The sequence below is a fragment of the Punica granatum genome, chromosome 3 (assembly GCF_007655135.1).
Source record: "Punica granatum isolate Tunisia-2019 chromosome 3, ASM765513v2, whole genome shotgun sequence".
In the NCBI taxonomy this organism is placed as follows: Eukaryota; Viridiplantae; Streptophyta; class Magnoliopsida; order Myrtales; family Lythraceae; genus Punica; species Punica granatum.
The window spans coordinates 9,551,723-9,572,789 of NC_045129.1; the positions used below are offsets into that span (position 1 = coordinate 9,551,723).

A 21,067-nucleotide genomic window follows, 5' to 3' on the forward strand; every position below is an offset into this window, starting at 1 on the left:
TGAATTATTGCTGTCAGTCCGATGAGTCCATCAATGGTGATTGGGACTGACTTCCTAAACTGTTGCACAATAATAATATCCATACGTGGATGGATCCAACATCCGAGATATGTACAAGAATCTAACCACCCACGTAGATATTTTTCCGGCGAAGAGCTTATCGCGATTGGCCCGTTGATGTCGACCGTACACCGACAGTGCACTAGCGCCCCTTGGATCAGACGTAGTCCTACCCTTCAGCTGTGCACACGACCACAGGGAATCGCGTACCGTCAGCTTATCAAGAAGGCGTCATCAATAACCACATGTGGTGCATAGCTAGCCACTTCCCTCATATGTCAAAGCCACCACAAAGTCCAAAAGCCAAACAGCCCTTCCCCTACCCTCACGTAGAGTAACTTCAAGACCTAAAACCTCAAATTTAGATTGGATTGCATTGGTTTCAATCCCAGAGCATAGGAGAAGCGAAAAATGGGGATAGTAGAGACAGCCCACAACGTGAAGGTCCTGGGGTCGGGCAACCCACAGACGATAGTCCTGGCCCACGGGTTCGGGACCGACCAGTCTGTGTGGAAGCACCTCGTCCCCCACCTCGTCGACCTATACCGCGTCATCCTCTACGACAACATGGGTGCCGGCACCACCAATCCTGAGTACTTCGACTTTGACCGGTGAGACGCCCCACGCCAAGCCTTCTAGTCTCACAATTGATTAATCAAACAGTGTTCCTTTAGGCATTGTAGTTGTCAAAGAGGATTGATTTGGTCGATGTTTTTAATTTTTGCAGGTACTCGACGCTAGAAGGGTATGCGTATGACCTGCTGGCAATCCTGGAGGAGCTCCAGATTCAGTCGTGCATCTTCGTGGGACACTCCGTCTCGGCAATGATCGGAGCCATAGCCTCCATCACCAGGCCCGACTTGTTCACCAAGATTGTCATGCTCTCTGGCTCTCCGAGGTACATAGCTTAGCTACCTATATATTACTATCCGTCGGATTGATTATGTCGAACGGTTTTTTATCGAGTTCAGTTATGGTTGATCCGGAAATTCCAGGAGGTCGGGAGGGGCTTTCGTTTGATATGATTAAATGGAAATTCAAAAAGAATTTATTTGAAATTATGGGGAGATCTTTTTTCTTTTCCAATGAAGATTTGACAGTAAATCAACGTTTTTATCCCGGCAATATCGCAATAATTGAGGTGGTGGTTCCTCCCAAAGACCAAATTGCTCATCCAGCCCTCGATTTTCTAATTCTTAATTAAATTCATATAACCAAATAAATGTTCCAAAAATTATTTATTAATTGAGATGAATATGCTACTTCAGTGACGAATAGTTCAGTAATATTCAATTAAATGCATTCTATGGATCTACATTAGTTTGGGGTTAAATTATTCGATGCGGTGTTTATTAGGTACTTGAACGACTTCGACTACTATGGAGGGTTCGAGCAGGAGGACCTGGAGCAGCTGTTCGAAGCGATGCGAGAGAACTACAAGGCGTGGTGCTCGGGGTTCGCGCCGCTGGCGGTGGGTGGGGACATGGACTCGATCGCGGTCCAGGAGTTCAGCAGGACACTTTTCAACATGAGACCTGACATAGCCTTGAGTGTAGGCCGGACCATATTCAACAGTGACATGCGGTCCATACTGGCAATGGTCACTGTCCCGTGCCACGTCGTGCAGAGCATGAAGGACCTAGCGGTGCCAGTGGCGGTGTCCGAGTACCTCCATCAGCACCTGGGCGGCGAGTCCATCGTCGAGGTCATGTCCTCCGACGGCCACCTCCCGCAGCTCAGCTCCCCGGACATCGTCATCCCCGTGCTGCTCAGGCATATCCAAAGCGACATTGCAGCTTGATAGAGCTTCTTTGCCCACATTACCGTTCCTTCTTCTTTTTTTTCCATTATTGTGGGGCCTGTTGAATTGTCAAGATGCTCAATCAGGGTAGAGGGGCTTATTAAAAGCTGTAGCTTTCAGTGTCTCTCTCTCTCTCTCTCTCTCTCTCTTCCAATTTGGATTTTTTTTTTTTAGTGATTTTTGTGTTATTAAACTTGACCATGAGGGGGGGGGGGGGGGGGGGGGGGGGGGGGGGCGTTTCATGCATTGCGTTGCTCTGAGATAACTGAGGTTGGGGCAATATAAGAAAGAACTGATGATGATGATGATGATGCAGAAGAAGGGGACAATGGGAATCCGATGATTCAGACAGGTTAGTTGGGCGATCCAGAGGAAGATGTGACCCAAGTTGTCGAAATCTGTTGTCTAAGGGGCAATTCAAGATTCTTCAATTAAAATATATCTAATGATCAACGGCATCCTGAATTGTCCCATCCTTTGTATATACATGTTTGTTTTGTAATGTCCAAGTGCCATGTGTATGTAAAATTTTTCCATCGGTGTGATTCAAGGAAATGTTTGTTTCGATTGCTTTCTGGCATCGTGCATAAATCTTGTTTCATCAAGGAATAGATAGAACTTATTTGGCATTTGATTTGCTGAAATGAAACTGAAGGATTTAAAATTGAAATGAGGAAGGAATTTGAACGAAGAAAATTGAAATTCTTGTTTCAAAATTGTTTGAGCGAGCTCGAAATTAACAGGAAATGGAATTGATAAATTATGAAATGATTAGAATGCGCTATATTTATAAAATAAAAAAGATTTTTTTAATTCGTTCACTGTTCATCTTCTTCGCAAGAAGATGAATCTACAAGCTTGCACTGTGTCTGCAAGCTGTGTGGATACCATGGATTCGAGAGCGACGAGGCTTGCGAGCACGACCGGTGGGTTCATCGAGCCCTCGCGAACCCAGACCAAGGGTCCGAGCCACAGGTGGGGCCTCGACGGAGGCATGAGGTGGAGCAGAGGGAGGAGCACCACGAGTGGGTTCACGACAAGGTTCAGAGGTCTCGAAGAGCCTTGCTCGCGTCTCGGGGACCTCGTACCATGGTCGCCCTCCCATCGCGAGCACAAGGCGAGCCTCCAAGGGCCACGCCCTAGTGAGGGTCGCGAGGTTAGTGTTTCGACCGACGTGCCACCGGTCGAAACTCACCCTTTCTGATGAGTTTTGGCCACTGAGAGGCCATATCGGGCCTCGCCTTGTGGAGACCGGCCGGAAGAGGAAGTTCCGATGGTCAGGGGTGGAGATTGTGCGGCGGCGGCGGCGGCGGCAACGACGGACGGTGGCGAGCGGGCGGCGACAGACAGTGGTAATTTGATAAATGAAATAAAGACCTAATTCTTCAGCACAAAGAATTGCAAAATCTTCACAAATTGGGAGAAGTCCCAATTCTTTGTCCGTACAGAATTGCTATTCTTTCAGAATCTCGATTCCGGCCTCATTCGCACCGAGGAAAGCAGGCATGGGAACCGGCTCGGAATGGCAATTCCGATTCACTCCAATTCCCATGAACCAAACAGGCCACTAGAATTGAATGTGTGATAATAAATAAGATCGAGATGATAGGACTGATTTCCAAACTTTAAAAGATCAAGACGATGTGTGAAAACACGTGTTCTGATCATATTACCTATATAAGAGAATACTTTCACCATCAGTATTCTAATTTCCTTCGCGTTTTTCTAACGATGGAACCTTTTGATTCAATATCTTAATAAAAAGAGCAAAAGATATTTATACATCCGCACCGACAAGACTCGAAAGTAGGAGAAAGAGTAAATTAATAATTTAATCATCGAGAAATATATATTATATCAAATTTAATTTTAAAATATTTTTATATTAAAGTAAATTTTGAGGGATGAAATGTATATCAAATTCAACCTTTCGTCAGAATGTCATAAAAAAATAGATGAAAAAATTTGATTTGACATTTAACTGCTCACGTAATATTATTTGATTGTTTTCTTCCATGTTTGAGAATCTTCTGCAGAGGTTTAAGGGGTTTAGCTCGATCCTTACTATTAGTAGAAGCTTCTTTCTCTGTGTCTTTCTGAAGAATAACCCCGATTCGGAATTGAGTCCTTCTCTCGGTCCGTCTGAGTTCGTTAACCTTATGCGTAATTTGGATTGAATCTTTGCGATTTCGGGTATAGCTTCGCATCCTCTATTGGTTGTGCCAATTGGAGCTCAGTTCTACCGTAATTCAATCCAAACTCAAGGCTTCTTGAGGCCTCGATTTCAATAGGAACAATGTCCTCCTTTCTGAGCGAAGGTGGGAAAACCTATGGTTTCGATCTCGAAATCGTCAAGCTGCGATTGACGTTGCCTCGGACCTCGCTGACGTCCACTTCACCCACCTTGACCATCTTGGAGTCCAGCAACCACCCACTCTCAATCTCCACCCGAAAGACTAAGACCCCTCGGAAGCGGCCCAACCAGACATACAACGAAGCGACCGCCCTCTTGTCCCAAGCCTACCCCAGCATTTTCCCGGCAGACAATCCCCACAAATTCTCCAAGCTGCCCTGCGAGTTCTTCCTTGATGAGCCCGAATCCTTGGACTTGTTCCTGCCCTTTCGGGAAATCGATAGTTCCGGCAATTTCCTGCCGATCAGCGATAAACTGAGGTTCCAAACCGAGCAGAAGTTGTCGCTAGCTTCCGGGGAAATCCAATCAAAGGCCTCGGACCTGCCCGAAGAATCGTATGAGGACTTCGACTTCGACGCATAATCAATCATCCTCGACGACGAAATCGATGAGGGAATCGACAGCATCATGGGGAATATCAGCGTGGGTGCGGGTTCAATCGTCGAGCCCACTGACGGATTGCCGAAATCCGGAGCGAGATGGGAGCCTGGGCTTGGGACGGGGAGCCGAATCGGGTCAATGAGGGTATGGAAGTGGGCGGAGGAGATGAGCTACTGGTGGAACTTCCCCACCGTCGATGTCCTCGAAATCTCCCCCAAGCTGAGCTCCACTCCAAGCCCGTCGGTCGAGAAGAAGAAGACGACGATGACGAAGAAGAACGCCAAGAAGAAGGCCAAGAAAGTGAAAGTCATTGTCGAAAGCTTAAAACCCTAGAGCCATAAACAATCAACCAATGCCATGTTAGTTGTTGAATGCCATATCAGATTTTTCTGTCTATTTTTGGACGACATTCTGACGGACATTCTGACGGAATGTCGGATTTCACATACATTTAATCTCTTAAAGTTCAATTTAATGTAAAAAATTTCTTGAGGTCAAATTTGATGTAACATACATCTCTCGATGATCAAATCCTTAATTTACTCATAGGAGGAACAATCAAATGTAAATTGTAGTTCGGTACTTATTTTTTTTAAATAACATCTCGGATTTGAGTTTTGTGAATTGAGAGAAATCATGGTTGGAAAAAGATTTACTCTTTAGTGGTTTAAGTCCACTTGAATTCGGTTAGTCGAGACATATTGAGCTTCTTTCAAGGTGTACACCGTAAAAAGTAAGAGGATTAAGGAAAAAGAGATAGCTTGAAATAAACTTAATTAATCATCATAAATGTTATATATGTGTTCGAATAGGTGGAACCTGATTCGTGCCAACTCATGTCATCCACTTGATGCTCTTTTCATAAACTTTGTCATGGATTCACAATGACTGCAACCGTTAAAATGCAGTGGATATGAACGTAATGTCCTCAGCATCAACCGATACTATATTCGAAACCATTTGTGGCGAAGCGAGACCCATCACGGGATCATGGAAGCTCCCTAGCTATTTCGGACCAGGGAACATGTACCAAAGAAAATAGTCCCCCTTGCTGTTTGAGTGGACCAAGTCATTATTCGAGATCCCCTTAGAAATAGGGCAAGGAGGAAAAAAGCAGAACGGCTATCTGGAAAAAGAGAAACAAAAGCCTAAAGGAACATCGCAGGAAGGAAATGGAGAAACCTAACAGGTAGGCCCAAAAGTGGGGCCCAATGAGAAAGTCTGGAGGTTCTTTCCTGAGGCCCAATATGAGCCCAAGAAGCGTAGGCTCCACTTTTCTCTCCAAGAGCTGAACTAATGGAAAAGGATAATATTTCCAGAAATCCAATAGTTCATCCGATGATTCGGATCACATACATCCCTATCAACGAGAAAGTCTTCTATGTAACAGGTATAATACAAGTCGATGTTATTTTTAAACACGTCAGTATAAATAGTATTAAATTTTTGACAAACAACTTTTAAGAAAAAAAATTTATTGAGTCTTATAACACAATGCGACGTGATATATCCGTTACACGCATGACTTTCTTTCTATAAACTAATTGATTGGATTGTTAGTTTTGATTTAGCTTAAATATTATTCGATAGACTTGGAGGGGTCATCAGTCACTTCTTTAATCCTTAGTTTGGGCTCAGCTCTTCAATTCTGAAACCACAAAGGAGTTGAGCACGAATCAACCCTCTGATGCTTAGATCAAGCAACCACATATAGACGAAGAATAATGCGGACCAAGAAATGATATTTCCAAAAATGGAAAGAGGAACGGGATCAGTGGTCATAGTATCTCTATTTATAGGTGACATCAGAGAATATCACCTACACATGTAGATCTAAAACTTGGTCGAACTGACATTATTTTCATATTCTTCAAGTCCTTTGTGATCGATGAGTATATGGGATATCCCATGCTTTGTGTACGCGGACTTTGGTCATTCCTTAGTGTCATTCATCACCCTACTACTCACTCTTATAAATATGTTCTCTAGGTGATGTACTTAGTTTTTTTTCTGTTATACATTTCATCACAATTAAATTGATTTATGTCGTATTGGAAAACCTTGCCTTCATTGCCGGACTTTAGTATCGATGAACGTAGGCCTTGCAGGGATTTCACCTCCAAGGATTTAGTCGAGATGGTCTACAGCGTTGCACAATTTTCTTGATCTTCCAATCTCGATCGGAATTGTTGTAGTTTTAGGTTTGTTCAAGTGTTGGGTGCACGGTGTTCAAATTCGAATTCTCTAGATTTCATGTTTGGTTAGATTCCAAATTCATTGGCCTTATTTTGGTCTGGTTTTTGTTCTTTAAGAACTTCATTATGAAACTAATCCATCATCATTAAAAATTTGCTTTATTGTATAGAAGGAATCAATGTGCTCGAGATATCGAGCAAAAAAATGTGTTCGAGATATTCATTCGGCCACCTAAACTAAATCGAAGCTTCGTCCTTTTTTTTCAGTTATAAGGAAAACCATTAAATCTCGTATATTAAAATAAAAAATTTTAAATATTTAATAAAGAGACACGTATAATTCTATCAAATTTAAAATTTTTTGATCATCACGCTAGATGAGTGTTACTGTGTTATACCATGTTTTTTATATTAAAGCTTCGTGCTTGATACTGCCCAGCCTATAAACGTTGCGCGCTATCATTGGTCCTTTTTTTCAACCGTGTGGGCCCACATCGAGGGTCCAGCTGGAGCCATTGGCGCTGCCTCCGCCGGAAGAAAGACAGATCATCGGCCAGCAAAGAGACTAACATGACGGAGAAATAGAACCTCAACGGCTAACTACAGGCATCCAATAATTGCCACATGTGCTTTTCTGAACTTCCCAATATTGTCATCATTTGTTCAATTAATCTTTAATCATACAAAGATATATAATAAGTTTAGGATGTGTCAGGCTTAGTTTATGATTTTATATGTGTCAACTTGATTTCAAATATCACTTCGAATTTTTACCTCCATAAAGAATTCGATTCCCTCAAAAGATACGTGTTTCTTTTTCTCTTTCTTTTTTGAAACTTGTACTAGAAATGAAATTTTCTATGATTCAAATGATGCAACTGTACATATGAAGTGCTTGTGATAATGCAATTCATCGCCTCGACTGTCCGAAACTGTAATAAACGGGCAACAAATGCTGAGCATTGGTCCATGGAACACATTAGCTCCGGTACATCAGATCAGGCAATGGGATTAACCAAAGCGAATAGCTTTATAACGGTCAATAATCTTTTCATCAAACGGCTAAAAAGGCCGGGGACCACGTGAACCTACGGGTCCCACGCTGCATCACCAGGCCAACTGGACCATCTAAATCATGAAATAAATTTATTTTTTGGGTGAAAAATGAAATTAATGTATTCATATATATATAAATATATGAAACGGCCTCGATTATATAAGCACTCACCCTCCCATCCCATTACGTACTCTCTCTCTCTCTCTCTCTCTGTGTCATTTCCTCATTTCTTTCCCTTCCAACTCCTCCATAGCAATGGCTTGCAAAAGCATTGTAGCAGTCGCATTGCTCTGCATGGTAGTGGCCGGTGTCGGCGCCCAGTCCCCAGCGGCTGCTCCGACGAAATCCACCTCGACTCCTCCTCCTGCTACCGCTCCCGCTAAATCTCCATCGGCCACAGTAACTGCCCCCGTCGCATCGCCGACGTCCTCGCCCCCTGCTTCCGCTCCAGCCTCGGAGACTGTTCCACCCACCCCGGCCACTCCAGCGGCCACGCCCGCACCTCCCCCAGCCACGACCGCACCCCCACCTGCCCCGGTGAGCTCCCCGCCAGCTCCAGTGCCGGTGAGCTCACCACCACCGGTGCCTGCCCCTGCAAAGTCTCCCCCTTCACCTGCCCCGGTGAGCTCCCCTCCGGTCGCAACAGAAACTCCAGCTCCAGCTCCAAGCAAGAAGAAGCACGCTGCCCCAGCTCCTGCACCGGCATTGCTCAGCCCACCTGCTCCTCCGGCAGCCTCGCCCGGGCCGAGCGATGACGCCTTCTCTCCTGGACCGTCGTCAACATTGAACGATGAGGTAATCCTTCATGCATATGCAGCTACTTTGGTGTAACCTCGCTATTACTCATCGTTATATTATATATATATATATATTTTATACAACCCCAAAGGAGCTAATGCCTATTAGGCCGCTCATGCTCAGGCCGTGTTGATGCCCGAGTAAAGATTAGTTTCAGCTTATTGATGGAGCACATCTTGTAGTCGTACCGAAAAATGAGTCAATAGTATATATTTTCTTCAGTATTTTAATTTAAAATGTCCATTCTTATTAATTAATTGGATAATTGGGTTTGCGTTGCAGAGTGGAGCAGAAAGGATCCATAAGGTTGTGGGGGGCCTGGTGGTGGCATTGGGATGGGCTGTCTTTGGTCTGATCCTGTAGATCAGACAAAAGCTTGAGAGAAGAAGTGACTCATCAAAACAAATTAAACGAATTTGTTTGATCAATTTTTCATTATTTTTCAAATTTCGTATTTAACTGATATTTTTTACATTTGTTTAATTACTAAAAGACAGGCTTACTTTGATTGCATCTGTTGTTTATCATCATATTAATAATAATAATTATTATTCTTATAGGCTGTGCCTCGAGCTACAATTTATATAAATGTTGACTTATTGCTTGGAATCCTAGAGATGTGGTTTTAATTGGAGGATAAGTGTTAAATGTTAATAGTCCATGTATGTGCTCAACACCAAAAAAAAAAAAAAACATGAGTATATGTAGATATATATACATAAATTTTAGGGACGTATACGTCCACCATAAATTTCGAAAGTGATGACGACTCTTGAAGAATCTATTGCCCTCAGTATGATATAAAAGATATATATTAAGTATGTTCACAGCCAAATCCACAAGTATGTGATGGCAACTTATATAATCTATATCTACTGTAAACATGAGATAAAGATACATTTTACATATATCCAGTCCATGGAGTCTAGATAGTCTGTACGAATACGACTCAAGATCCCTCTTATTGCTATATGTTCGGGATCTCCAGAATTGATGATTGACGTATAAACATGGATTTGTTATCCATCGATGATCCTCCTTGGTTTTGACTGGGCATAGGCCAGTAGGGCTTTTCAGTTGATGTCGCGGCGTACTGCAATTATATACATATGCATCTTTTATTATTGGCCAGTACATCCGCATCTATTTGCTATGGTATTTTCCAAGTGGATTCTCATTTACAGTTTACTTGGGAGGATTCCTCAATATTTGCTTGATCTTGCAGTGTCTGCTCCCTTGAGCATTTAGTTATGTTCTCTTTTTCTGTCAGGTATATAAAAAATTCTAATGAAGGGGAAAAAAAAAGAAAAAAAGAGAGATGAGCTCTTAGGATCTAAAACAATGAGTTGAGCAGAAAAAGACGTCTTTGTATTACATCTGTGAATACATAAATAGGTCCAGCCTCATAGTCGTAAAAGAGAGAGAATGAGTACATTAGGAAAGATAATCCAATCTACCAAAAATATATATGCGCAAATCAATTGTATTCCTAATGTACAAGATACACACGTTTCCTAATATTTCCCCTCAAGTTGGCGAATGAAGATCTTGAATTCCCAACGTGCTGAGTAAGAACTGGAACGGGTCCCGACCTAATGCCTTGGTGAAAATGTCTGCAAGCTACAGCTTAGTTGAAACATGGGCAGTAGCAATGAGGTCGGACTTGAAGTGTTCCCGAACAAAATGATAGTCCATCACGATGTGCTTCGTTCTTTCGTGAAATACGAGATTGGCAGCGATGTGAAAGTGCTGCTTGATTATCATAATGAAGACATATAGGCTAAGAAAAAGTCACCCTCAAATTGGATAGTAGGCTGCGAAGCCATACAATCACACTGATTGCAGCTGCCATCTACCGATACTCTTCTTGCCTGAAGAACGAGACATTGTTGTCTACTTCTTTGTCTTCCAAGAGACAGGACAACTGCATATATAATAAAATACCCCCTAATAGAACGTAGCGTCATGGGACAACTTGCCCAATCAAAGTCGCAATACACCTCTTTAGAAGAATTAAATTTCAGAAAGATTCCTTGGCTTAGGGATTGCTTGATATATCAAAGCACTCGCATTGCAGCATCCCAGTGATCTTGTCGAGGATCTTACATGAACTACGCCAATATGTGAAACCGAGTACGTGAGCTCCGATCTCATGATTGTCAGATAGATAAGACATCCCACTAGTCGTCTATAGCTCCCTGAATCATGAATAGGCGTGTTTGAGTGGGAGGATAATATGTGTTACTGCTCCACAGGAAACGGAAGGGCCGAGATCCTGTCATCCCGCACTCAGAGAGAATGTCTAGTGCGTATTTGCGTTGGCAGAGAAAAAGTCCTGAGTTCATTCCCCTCACCTCAATACTTAAAAAATACTTAAGACAACCCAAATCTTTGATATGGAAGCATCTATTGAGATATGCCTTAAATAAGGCACAATGAAGAGAATTATTTCCAGCAATGATGAGATTATTGATGTAAACAAGGACTGCCAATAAGATGTCATTCTTGGCAAATGTGAATAAAGAGTGATCAGCACCACTTTGCTGGAACCCGTAACTCGTCAACGCAGTTGCAAATTTCGAAAATCAATTATGAGAGGCCTGTTTAAGGCCATATAACGATAAGGATAATGCGTTAATAATAATAAAAAAGGAGCTCTATGAAATTAATAATAATGAATTAAAAGCCGAAAAAAATAAAAAAAATATAAGAAATTAAAAGGAATGAGGGTTCGGCCCTTTTTTCTAAATTCTTTTAATTTACCATTTTGTCGGTATTTAATTTATTATTTCGACTTCGGTTTTTATTTTCTACCATTCATAACGTGCCACGTGGCACATGGCCCATTTTTTGATTCCATTAATTTTACCGTCATGACGAGTGGATGACTGGACTAAATTGATGGTGTTCCTCGAATTGTGGGGACTCGATTGATCACTTTAAATAACAGTTTACTTTTCTTTGTGGGCTTCATTGGTGTGATTTTGGAAAGCACTTCGTGTAAGAAATGAGATATTTGGGCCATTTGACCATCTGAAAGTATCGTTGGTGGCCTCAATTGGATGGACTTCCTACTCTTTGTAGCCCCATAATTACTATATATATATATATATATTTCTGCCCAGTTGGGCCATCAAATTGTTTCTGTCTTTCATTTTGTCGAAACTTTTATTAACATCCAACAAATCACAAATATGTTAAAATCGTGACAAGGACTTTTTTTTTTTCATATTATAAAGGAGGTTGATGGGTTTGCCGGTTTGGAAGATGAAAATGAAAAATTAAATAAAAAAATTACACAAAAAGTTCCACGCAAGAATGAATTCATAATCTATTGATTTTAAAATGAAAGCGCGTGTCATTGCACAATATCTTTTTTTTTTTTCCTGACAAGAGCTGTTTAAAATCATCATAAGAGCTTCCTTACTAAAAGTGATCATAAAAGCTCCCTAACTAATTTCCATATCGGATACCTGTCCAAGCCTCATGGATTCTGAGATGATTTTTTTTTTCTGTAAACATTTACAGTATTATTGACTAATCGTTGAAACTATACATGGCTAATGTAACCTAGACTTAACATTAAAAATGTATTAATTTGTTTTATTTTGCATGTGGTCGAAAAAGTATCGACTTGATAATTGATGAATTCAGTTATAAATTCTCAAAAAATTATGATTCTTCTGATAATGTTTGATGAATAGGCTATATGCTATTATTAACCCAACTATTTAATTTCAACGGTACTCCAGGTCAAAATTTGTTTAAATACTTTAAGTTACAAGCTCTATATATGTTTAATTTTGTCTTGAAATTACATTTAGAATTATAGAAGTCTTATACACTCACCGATTTTACATATTAATACAAAGAACTACGAAAACTAAACGGATTTGTACTTCCAACTTGATTTCAGATTTTTTTTAAAAAAAAAATTTAGTAGATGCATGTGGGAATTTTTTTAAAAAAATCTAATTTCTAGTATAAAGCTCAAAGAATAATTTGACATAAAGAAAGAAAAAAAGGAAAAAAGGAAAAGCTCTTTAAAGAGAACTGTCAATAGAGATAAGATGATGAAATTACTAGAGGGCTCTCTTGATGATGCAAGGACAATCCATTAAGCTTCTGCGGGCAAAATTCTACCGTCCTGATTGGGTATGACACCTTATATCTAAACAAGACGATACTCCTCAAACAACATTCATAGAGTTCATGAACATGAACATATTCTGCAGATATGCGCAATCTTTCATATATTTTAATGAAAAACCAATGAACAGATCTAAAAAATATTATATTACTTTGAGTTGAGTTAGATATCGAATCCGCTATCCCAATCGTAGAGAAAAATGGAAAATTCATGAACTCTTATTTCTTGTACAGTTGTGTTAGTACTAGGCTACAAGATACCATCCGTGGAACTTATAGGAACGCACTTGCACGTGGCAACTTCTCACAAAAATCAAACCATAATTAATGACTTAGATGATCATCCGTTTGTACGAAAAGACTATCCGGATGTGGCTAATTAAGTGAGTTAGGCATGTATAAGTGATTAAGCTGAGCTGTCAAATTCAAATAGATTAAGTTTTGACGTCCCTTTCTCCTTTTTTATTTATTTATTATTATTCCCTGGTTCTTTCTTCTTTATCCATTACCAAGTAAATGAGTTACGTATCATCCTTTCATTTGGTCTAAGTTCAAAATTGGATGTAGATTATATATACATAATAAAATCATTTTATTCCTCAGTGGTCTGGCAAATCAATCAGATACAACTGAGTTATATTTTATTAGTCGTTGAGTTATATTTATAATTAGTCGCTAGACGGGAATCTAGAGCAGCCACTGAATACTATTATTATAACTTGGAAAATCTATTAATATATGAAGGGGTCGTTTTCTACTCCTCATTAAGAAACCACATGCGTATTCAATTAGAAAATTAGAAGTCGTTTTTCATCTTACGCAAGAAAACATTAAAGATATTGATCAGGGCAAAAATGTCTTTTCCAAGATATTATATGTAGAGATTTATCTAAATACAGAATCACGGATCACGTTTTGTGAAAGTGAAATAAATTTCATATTGGTTTTTTTTTGCTGGGAATATTGGCTTTTTGTTGGGTAAAAGGAAAATATTGGTCTTTTATTTTATGAGCAAAGACAAATTTAGAGTTGGTTGGACAGACGCAAATTATACGTGACTTAATTCATAGATATAATTATGTATGTAGTAATCGTTTGTTTTGTAATATTTAAATGTTATAAGTGTCGGTAGAGGTTTCATTTTGAAGAAGCATATATTTTACTACTGCACAAATTGGATACATAGCTAGTGCTGGTGGGTCAAATATGATGGGATGCCGGCCAGGAAAGACTTCTCAATTATTCCTCATATGATTATAATATAATGTCTACCGAACAAATTTATATGCTTACTTTCCACTAAAATTTACTGTAGTTTTATGTTTATCCATGAAAATAGATTCAAGCTCTGACTGTTTCATGTAAATTGTCGTGACAAGATACTTGAAACGCGAGATGAGATAATAGAGAAAATAAGATCGGACACCTAATATACGTGGTAAAATCCCTCCCAACGGGAAAGGGAAAATGTCCATGACATAGAGTATGAGAATTCTCTAGATAATAAACCGGAGATTATAGCCCCCAGAGATATTCATCATACCAATCCCTGTTACAAACTTCGCTCTGAGAAGAGTCTGACTGAATCGCTTAATTTTCTATAACCTTCTCATTCTAATACCCTGGAGTCACAAAGAAATTTCCCCAATAGAACTCCAAAAAGATCCACTATCACTATTCCCGTAATATAAGACTCTCTCAATCGGTCCCTCGAGGGGTCGGGGTTTTATAACAACTAAGGCTTACTTTATAAGCCATACAAGACTCTATTTATAATATTCAAAAAATATATTCCAAAGATAATCATAATATCTCTCCAAGGATATTTCCCCATTTGAATATATTCTAAGATTAAAAGATATCCCAAAATATAATAAATAATATTTCTCGTGATATCTTCCTCGTTTACTAGGTCTTCCAGATTGCGGCTTAATGCAAGACACACCCAACAATTCTCCATCTTGACTTGCATTCAGCCAAGCATCGCGACAATCAATCTTCTCGTGATCAGAACTTTTTTGTTGGATCTCTGAATTATAACAAAATCACACCAAAACGGAAACTAAATCTCGCATTGGCCTTCCAGTGCTGCAGCATCCATCTCTGTGTTGCAGCACAAATATAGTGCTAAACTTTTATACTCGGGTAGCGCTGTAGCAACCCTTTCTGTGTTGTGACATGAACTGCTGAATATTCCTCCTTATCTTCGATCGATCTTTCGTCCTCCTTTCAAGGTTTTCAAGTCTCCATCTTGAAGCGTATTTGCCTTAACATGCTTCGACACATCCATGCACCTCCTGCTCTGCTATAGCCTCCAAGGGCTCCACCTCATTTGTCGTTGCTCGAGTCACATGCTCCGTCAAGGCCATGTTGCACCAGCAATAACTTCCACTTGATCTGCACAATCCGTTACCGCTCGATCCATTGACTTTCTCAACCTCAAATCTCGTAATTGACATCTTCAGGATCCGATTCCAGCACCTGAACTCGATTTATGGTTGTTTCCGCATTATTGTCACTACATAAATACTTATATTGTTGTCTTAGAAAACATTATTTATAAGAAAAATAAATTTATTTAAAAAATTCAATGGCGGGCCAAGGTTTTTGGCAAAGAGGCTCCTCATCTTTGGTCTGAGAGGAATCGATCAAGATCTATGAAGTTGGGCGTGAGGGAGGAGTTGGTTGGCTGAGGGTGACCATTCCCTAGCGACTTAATATCGTACCCTGGGCAAGGTCATTGAAAGTGTTCTAAGACCCTGCTATGCAAACCATCCAACAATTTTTTAGTGTTAGTGGTGGTCGTCGATAGCGGTGGGCTGTCCTGACGGCTGACGGAGCCTGTCAATAGAAACGGATTTTATTTATATAGATTTTTTAAAAGTTATATTAGATTTTTCCTTTAAATTTTACCACCAAACAAACAACTGAAAGTTTGGAATTCAATTTTCCCTTAAATACAGTTCATTCCAATATAGAAGCTAAAATTAAATTTTAAATAAATAATTAAATCATTTGGTTCTGCTCACGACAGCCTTCTTCGATCTCAACACGGACCTGACCTTACAAGTAATTATCTTATCCTTATTGTTGTTTTCATTTTCAAAGAATTAATTAATAGATGAAGCCTTAATTTTACTTCATTAGAAGTGATGGTTAACTAATGAAAAATAAATTGAAAAATACCTTCTTTTCAATAACTTTTTTTTTTTGGGGTGCAAGTCGGAGCCAAAGCTCTGAACGTAAGGAAAGGAAAAAAAAAAAAGGGAACAAAAGAAAAGCTACATCAAATAGAACCGGGGTAAGGAAGCCCCAATAGTGTCGCCGAAGAGCAGTGATAAGATATTAGGCGGAGGACCATAGAAGAAATGAGAACCAAATGGCAATCTAGTGCAATTCTAGCCATTCAGTCAACGCACATATTTCCTTCCCTGTATGTATGTTGGATCTCAACTATCCAGGCTCTCTGAATAATATACTTGATACAATTCACGGAGAAGCAACCTGAGGAGCACAGGTACCATCTGATGCAGAAGTTTTTGAGCCACTTCCGAGTTCAACTCCAGTATAATCTTTCTGTACCCAAGATCCCAAGCATGCTGCAACCCAATTAGTGCACCCCACAATTCTGCCACAACTGCCGAGGCTATACCCATATTATGTGCAAACAGGCTCATCCATCTCCCATCAACATCTCGAATTATCCCTCCAGCTCCTGCTAATCCTGGATTTTCTCGTGAAGCACCATGCGTATTGATTTTTGTCCAACCCAAAGGCGGTCTAGTCCAAGAGATCCAACGCCATTCTTTACGGGGCTTGGAACTCTTAACTAGAGACACCATAGATTGGCAGATTGTCTTAGCAAAATTCAGCACCGGGGCAATATGGCTGGTAGCTTCCAATAACTCTTTATTTCTCTAACCCCATAACATCCAGCATGTAACACCAAAAATAACTGCCCATCTTCCCTCAGTATCAAGTCTATATCTCCGTAGGTTAGCCACAAGCCAATCAGACAAGGGGAAGGAAAAGAAACCAGCTTGTAAATAAGGAGGAACTAAGCTAAGCCATAGACTCTTAGCCCGTTCACAATCTCGCAAGATATGGATTAGGGCTGACAATATTTGACACGACACGATAACACGACATGGATACGACACGAAGTTAAATGGGTTCGGGTTGAGATTTTTTGATATTCGGTCTAAACGGGTTCAACCCGTTTAGACACGATTAATAAACGTGTCTTAACGGGTTGAACCCGCATAACCCGATTAGACAAGATTAAACCTGTTTATTTAAACGTGTTTAATCGTGTTATTTAATTGTGTAATCCGTTAACCTGTTTATCTAATCGAATTTACCAATATACCCTTCCACTAACCCTAATTTTGAAGTTCCTCCTGCACAGGGACAGGAGGACGAGAGGAGAGTTCATGATTTTTTCTGAAATCAGAGTTCATCCAGATTGATTATACAAGTCGCAATGGTTGTCCCAATTATATGGTCCCATGACATTAAATAAAGATGCGACCTCTATCAGGTCCCTCATATGTTTTAATGGCAGAGAAGAGGAAAGGCTATACAAGTTCTTCGATTGGAACATGTGTGTAGATGGACGGCATTGGTCGTGTGGTATCCATGTAAATCGAAATTAAACAAGACGTTTTCCGAAATTTCCTAGCTGACTAATATCTCATTGCTGCCTCTATCGCCACTAATTTGCTTGGTAGCTGTACCATTCTTGAAAAAAGATTTAATCTGCAGTATGATTTATATTATATTCCCCAGCTAGTATATATGCATGTATATGTATATTGAGCATTAATCTGTATATATTCAGATATTGCTTAAATACACATTTTTTCCTACCCGACAACATAAGAAATAGAAAATGAACACATAGTTGCTATATAGTTTTCTTCCCATGGGCAGGTTATGCAGCTGAATAATTACTCCTCCTACGACTAAGTGTTATACTGCAAGCCCCATTTCGATCAGCTCTCCAAGATGCCTGGACGATTAGATAAAAGTTTTGAAGGTGATTGTGAACATATATATTTATATGTATTTGTACTCCTTCTGATAAACAGGTTTAAACGTGTCGTGTCCGGGTTGACACGAATATAAACAGGTCGTGTTCGTGTTTCCAAAACCTGACCCGTTTAATAATCGTGTCGTGTACCGGTTATGATTTTGATGACATGAACCTGTTTAAACACGATACGTATAAACACGACACGACACGACACGACACGACACGACGCGAATTGCCAGCCCTAATATGGATAATGGTCTCTTCCCCATTGGAACATAGAGTACACAGACTAGAGAAGGCGATGCGACATCTTACCCGGTGCGCATTGGTGAGAAGACGATCATGACCGACAATCCAAAGAAAATTACGGATCCTTTGTGGTCCCTTCGAACTCCAAATCAGCTTCCATAATAAATCAGCCTCGGCCCACGACTGTTCAACAATTAATCGGTAAACAGAGTTCACTGAGAAGCGACCCCATGGGTCAAGCTTCTAATAAAGGCTATCCCCACTACCCCTTGGATCTTGGGGTGGCATCGCAGCCACACATAGAGCTGAAGTGTGATCTAGAATATATCCAAAGTTTTGCCAGCTCCACGACCCGTTCGGCAATAAGAAATCCGTCACCGGCCTCCCCCATAAGCTCTTCAGGAATAGGTATGACAACCCTTGACTCCAGTGGCTCGCAATCCACCACCCAAGGATCCTCCAAAACAAAGCCCTATTGCCCCCATTAATCGATCATGCAGCCCCCTAAGAGACCCAATTCCAGGCTCGAGCAATTGCCTTCCAAAGCCAAGAGTCAGAAGAAGTTTCATCCGAGTGTAATGCACCTCGAAGACGGCTAGGATACTTCTAGTGGTTGCCTGATGATGTTCCACTTGACAAGGTGAATCTTGTGATTCTCTGCCGAGTGTCCCCAAATAAAGTTCCTACACATACGTTCAATATCATCGCACATTGATATAGGGAACCTCATAGATTGCATCGAGTAAGTCGGAATGCTCTGAATAACTGAACGAGCAAGGATGACCCTCCACGCCATTGAGAGAGCAGAAGAGGACCAGCCCCTTAAACGCACTTCAACCCGCTCCGGCACCTGGATAAAATAATCTCGCTCGATCCTTCCCTGCACTGGAGGGACTCCAAGGTAACGCCCCATGGGTGCAGCCCGAAAAGAGCTCACATTTAAGATCTGCTACCTTTCCTTATACGAGACATTCTTCGAGAAAAAAACCAGCGTTTTCGCCTGGATCACCTTCTGACCTGACCAAGCGCAAAATTTGTTCAAAGTCCCACATATAATTGTCATTTGTGCTATGGATGCCTCATTAAAGAGTAGTAAATCATCTGCAAATAAGAGGTGAGAGATAGGAGGTCCATGGCGTCCAACACACGTCGGTCGCCAACCGCCATTACTCACCTCTTCGTTAACGAGATGAGCCAATCTTTCAACACAGAGCTCAAACAAATATGGAGAAAGAGGACACCCCCGTTGTATCCCTCGACCCATGTGAAAAGAATCCGCGGACTCCCCATTCCATAGAATACTCATAACTCTTCAAAGTTTCATTCACAAACTCCCAATTCAGGCTATCATAGGCTTTTTCTAAATCTACCGTGATAGACATGAATTTCTTTTCCCCTTTCATTTTACTCATCGTGTGAACCAGCTCCTGAGCCATTATAATATTATCTTGAATGCGATGACCTGGCACGAAACTGACCTCCGCTTCCTTGACTCAATATGGCCAAACATAGCTCTATTCCATTTTTTGATTGTCTCCCAGAAAAAAAAGTAAGGCCCGCTGGTAAGTATTGATGATTATTCCATTCCTCATTGAGGAGACGTGGGTAGTCCAGAAGAGATTGCCAGGCTGCCAAGTAACTGAATGGTCGTTTGCTCGCATCCCCTTGTCTGCACCCCTCGAGTTTGACAATATTCTTTTCAATAACTTTAACCGGCCATAAAAGTTCGTAAGTGGTTTTTTTTTTTCAACATATTCAATGAATAAAATGAATTTAACACAAAGAATATTCATTTGAAAAAGGAACTTCTTTTTTGTGGGACAAAACAGAATATCTTTTTGCTATATATTTTTCTTTAAATAATTGAATTTTTTATGGGCATGTGCTTACTTTGGACCGCAATCAATAGACAAGCAACCGGCGAGGGTTGGGCAGTGTGGTAAGGCAACGAGGCTTTCAATGGGAGAATCCAAGAAAGAAAGCTGAGGAGAAATGGAGCTCAGCTTTTGATCACTTTTTAGACATGAGTTTATCAATTACTGAGCTCAAGTCCCATTTCAAGGTAAGGGACGAAAGCGATCTAAGAGTGTATTTACCTCTTTGCCCTTCCCATATGTCTGTATAATTAGCTATCACTCCCTATAATTTTCTTGTTATGCAAGAAAGGAGTCTCCATCTTCTAATTCTTCTAGCTATCACAAAAGAGGACTTTATCAGATTGGCTTAATCAATTCGTAGTTTATTTGGTTGTGTCACCTATATCTACGACGATATATATCACCAGTACGTTATTCATCGCTCGAACAAGAAAGTGTAAGTGAATCCGTACAAGCTAATTGCTATTACTCTTTTAATAAGTCAATATCGTAAAAGCGGGAGGAACTCGCATTTTTTTTTTTTTTGTGGAAATAAGGAAAACCAAACTAGCTCTTTTCATTCACAATTTATAAAAGTCAACATGAGGATAAATAGAAGCAGAGATCCTAGTCAAAGGAAATTCATCCAATACTGGCCAAACAGAAAGATATCCATGGGTATATTGAGCCTGAACTCGTATATAAGACCATTGGAATTTTGAGAATAAATGTAAGATTCACGTGCAAAATAGCGACCGAGTTATGGATACAAGTTGTAACTCGGAGAAAAACTAATTGAAAAAGGAAAAAAGCCTGAGGACAAAATGAAACAAGAGATTTTTTTTTCTGGTGTTCACACTTAATATTTTTTGAACCCAAAAAAATGTAAACTGGAACTTCATAATTATGATATTTGCTGAACTGGTGTTATATATATATATATATATACATATATATATTTCAATGGACATGGAGATGGAGGAACGTTTGTCATTGAAGAGCAAAGGAAGTCAAGTCGTCGCTTTCAAACGGGGTGGGACCCGCCAAATTTCACCCAAGCAAGAGAAGTGAAG

At 40.3% G+C, this 21,067-nt stretch overlaps 2 protein-coding genes and 1 pseudogene across 2 annotated transcripts; all 3 read left to right on the top strand.

Annotated features, from left to right (window-relative positions):
• The first annotated feature begins 302 nt into the window (after positions 1–302).
• Positions 303–2,363, top strand: LOC116200821 (probable esterase KAI2). The gene is made up of 3 exons (XM_031531738.1): positions 303–671; positions 788–958; positions 1,417–2,363. The coding sequence occupies exons 1-3, from the start codon at positions 472–474 to the stop codon at positions 1,859–1,861; spliced, it is 816 nt and encodes a 271-aa protein (XP_031387598.1). The 5' UTR covers positions 303–471; the 3' UTR covers positions 1,862–2,363.
• A 184-nt stretch (positions 2,364–2,547) lies between these two features.
• LOC116200820 lies at positions 2,548–5,044 on the top strand (annotated as a pseudogene).
• Positions 5,045–8,072: 3,028 nt separating this feature from the next.
• On the top strand, positions 8,073–9,314 carry LOC116198864 (lysine-rich arabinogalactan protein 18-like). The gene is made up of 2 exons (XM_031529116.1): positions 8,073–8,702; positions 8,988–9,314. The coding sequence occupies exons 1-2, from the start codon at positions 8,163–8,165 to the stop codon at positions 9,066–9,068; spliced, it is 621 nt and encodes a 206-aa protein (XP_031384976.1). The 5' UTR covers positions 8,073–8,162; the 3' UTR covers positions 9,069–9,314.
• The last annotated feature ends 11,753 nt before the right edge of the window (positions 9,315–21,067 follow it).

Coding starts and splice junctions, on each gene's coding strand:
- LOC116200821 (XM_031531738.1), top strand. CDS start 472: ATGGGGATAGTAGAGACAGCCCACAACGTGAAGGTCCTGGGGTCGGGC. Junction 672..787: donor GAGTACTTCGACTTTGACCG/GTGAGACGCCCC, acceptor TAATTTTTGCAG/GTACTCGACGCTAGAAGGGT. Junction 959..1,416: donor ATGCTCTCTGGCTCTCCGAG/GTACATAGCTTA, acceptor GGTGTTTATTAG/GTACTTGAACGACTTCGACT.
- LOC116198864 (XM_031529116.1), top strand. CDS start 8,163: ATGGCTTGCAAAAGCATTGTAGCAGTCGCATTGCTCTGCATGGTAGTG. Junction 8,703..8,987: donor CGTCAACATTGAACGATGAG/GTAATCCTTCAT, acceptor TTTGCGTTGCAG/AGTGGAGCAGAAAGGATCCA.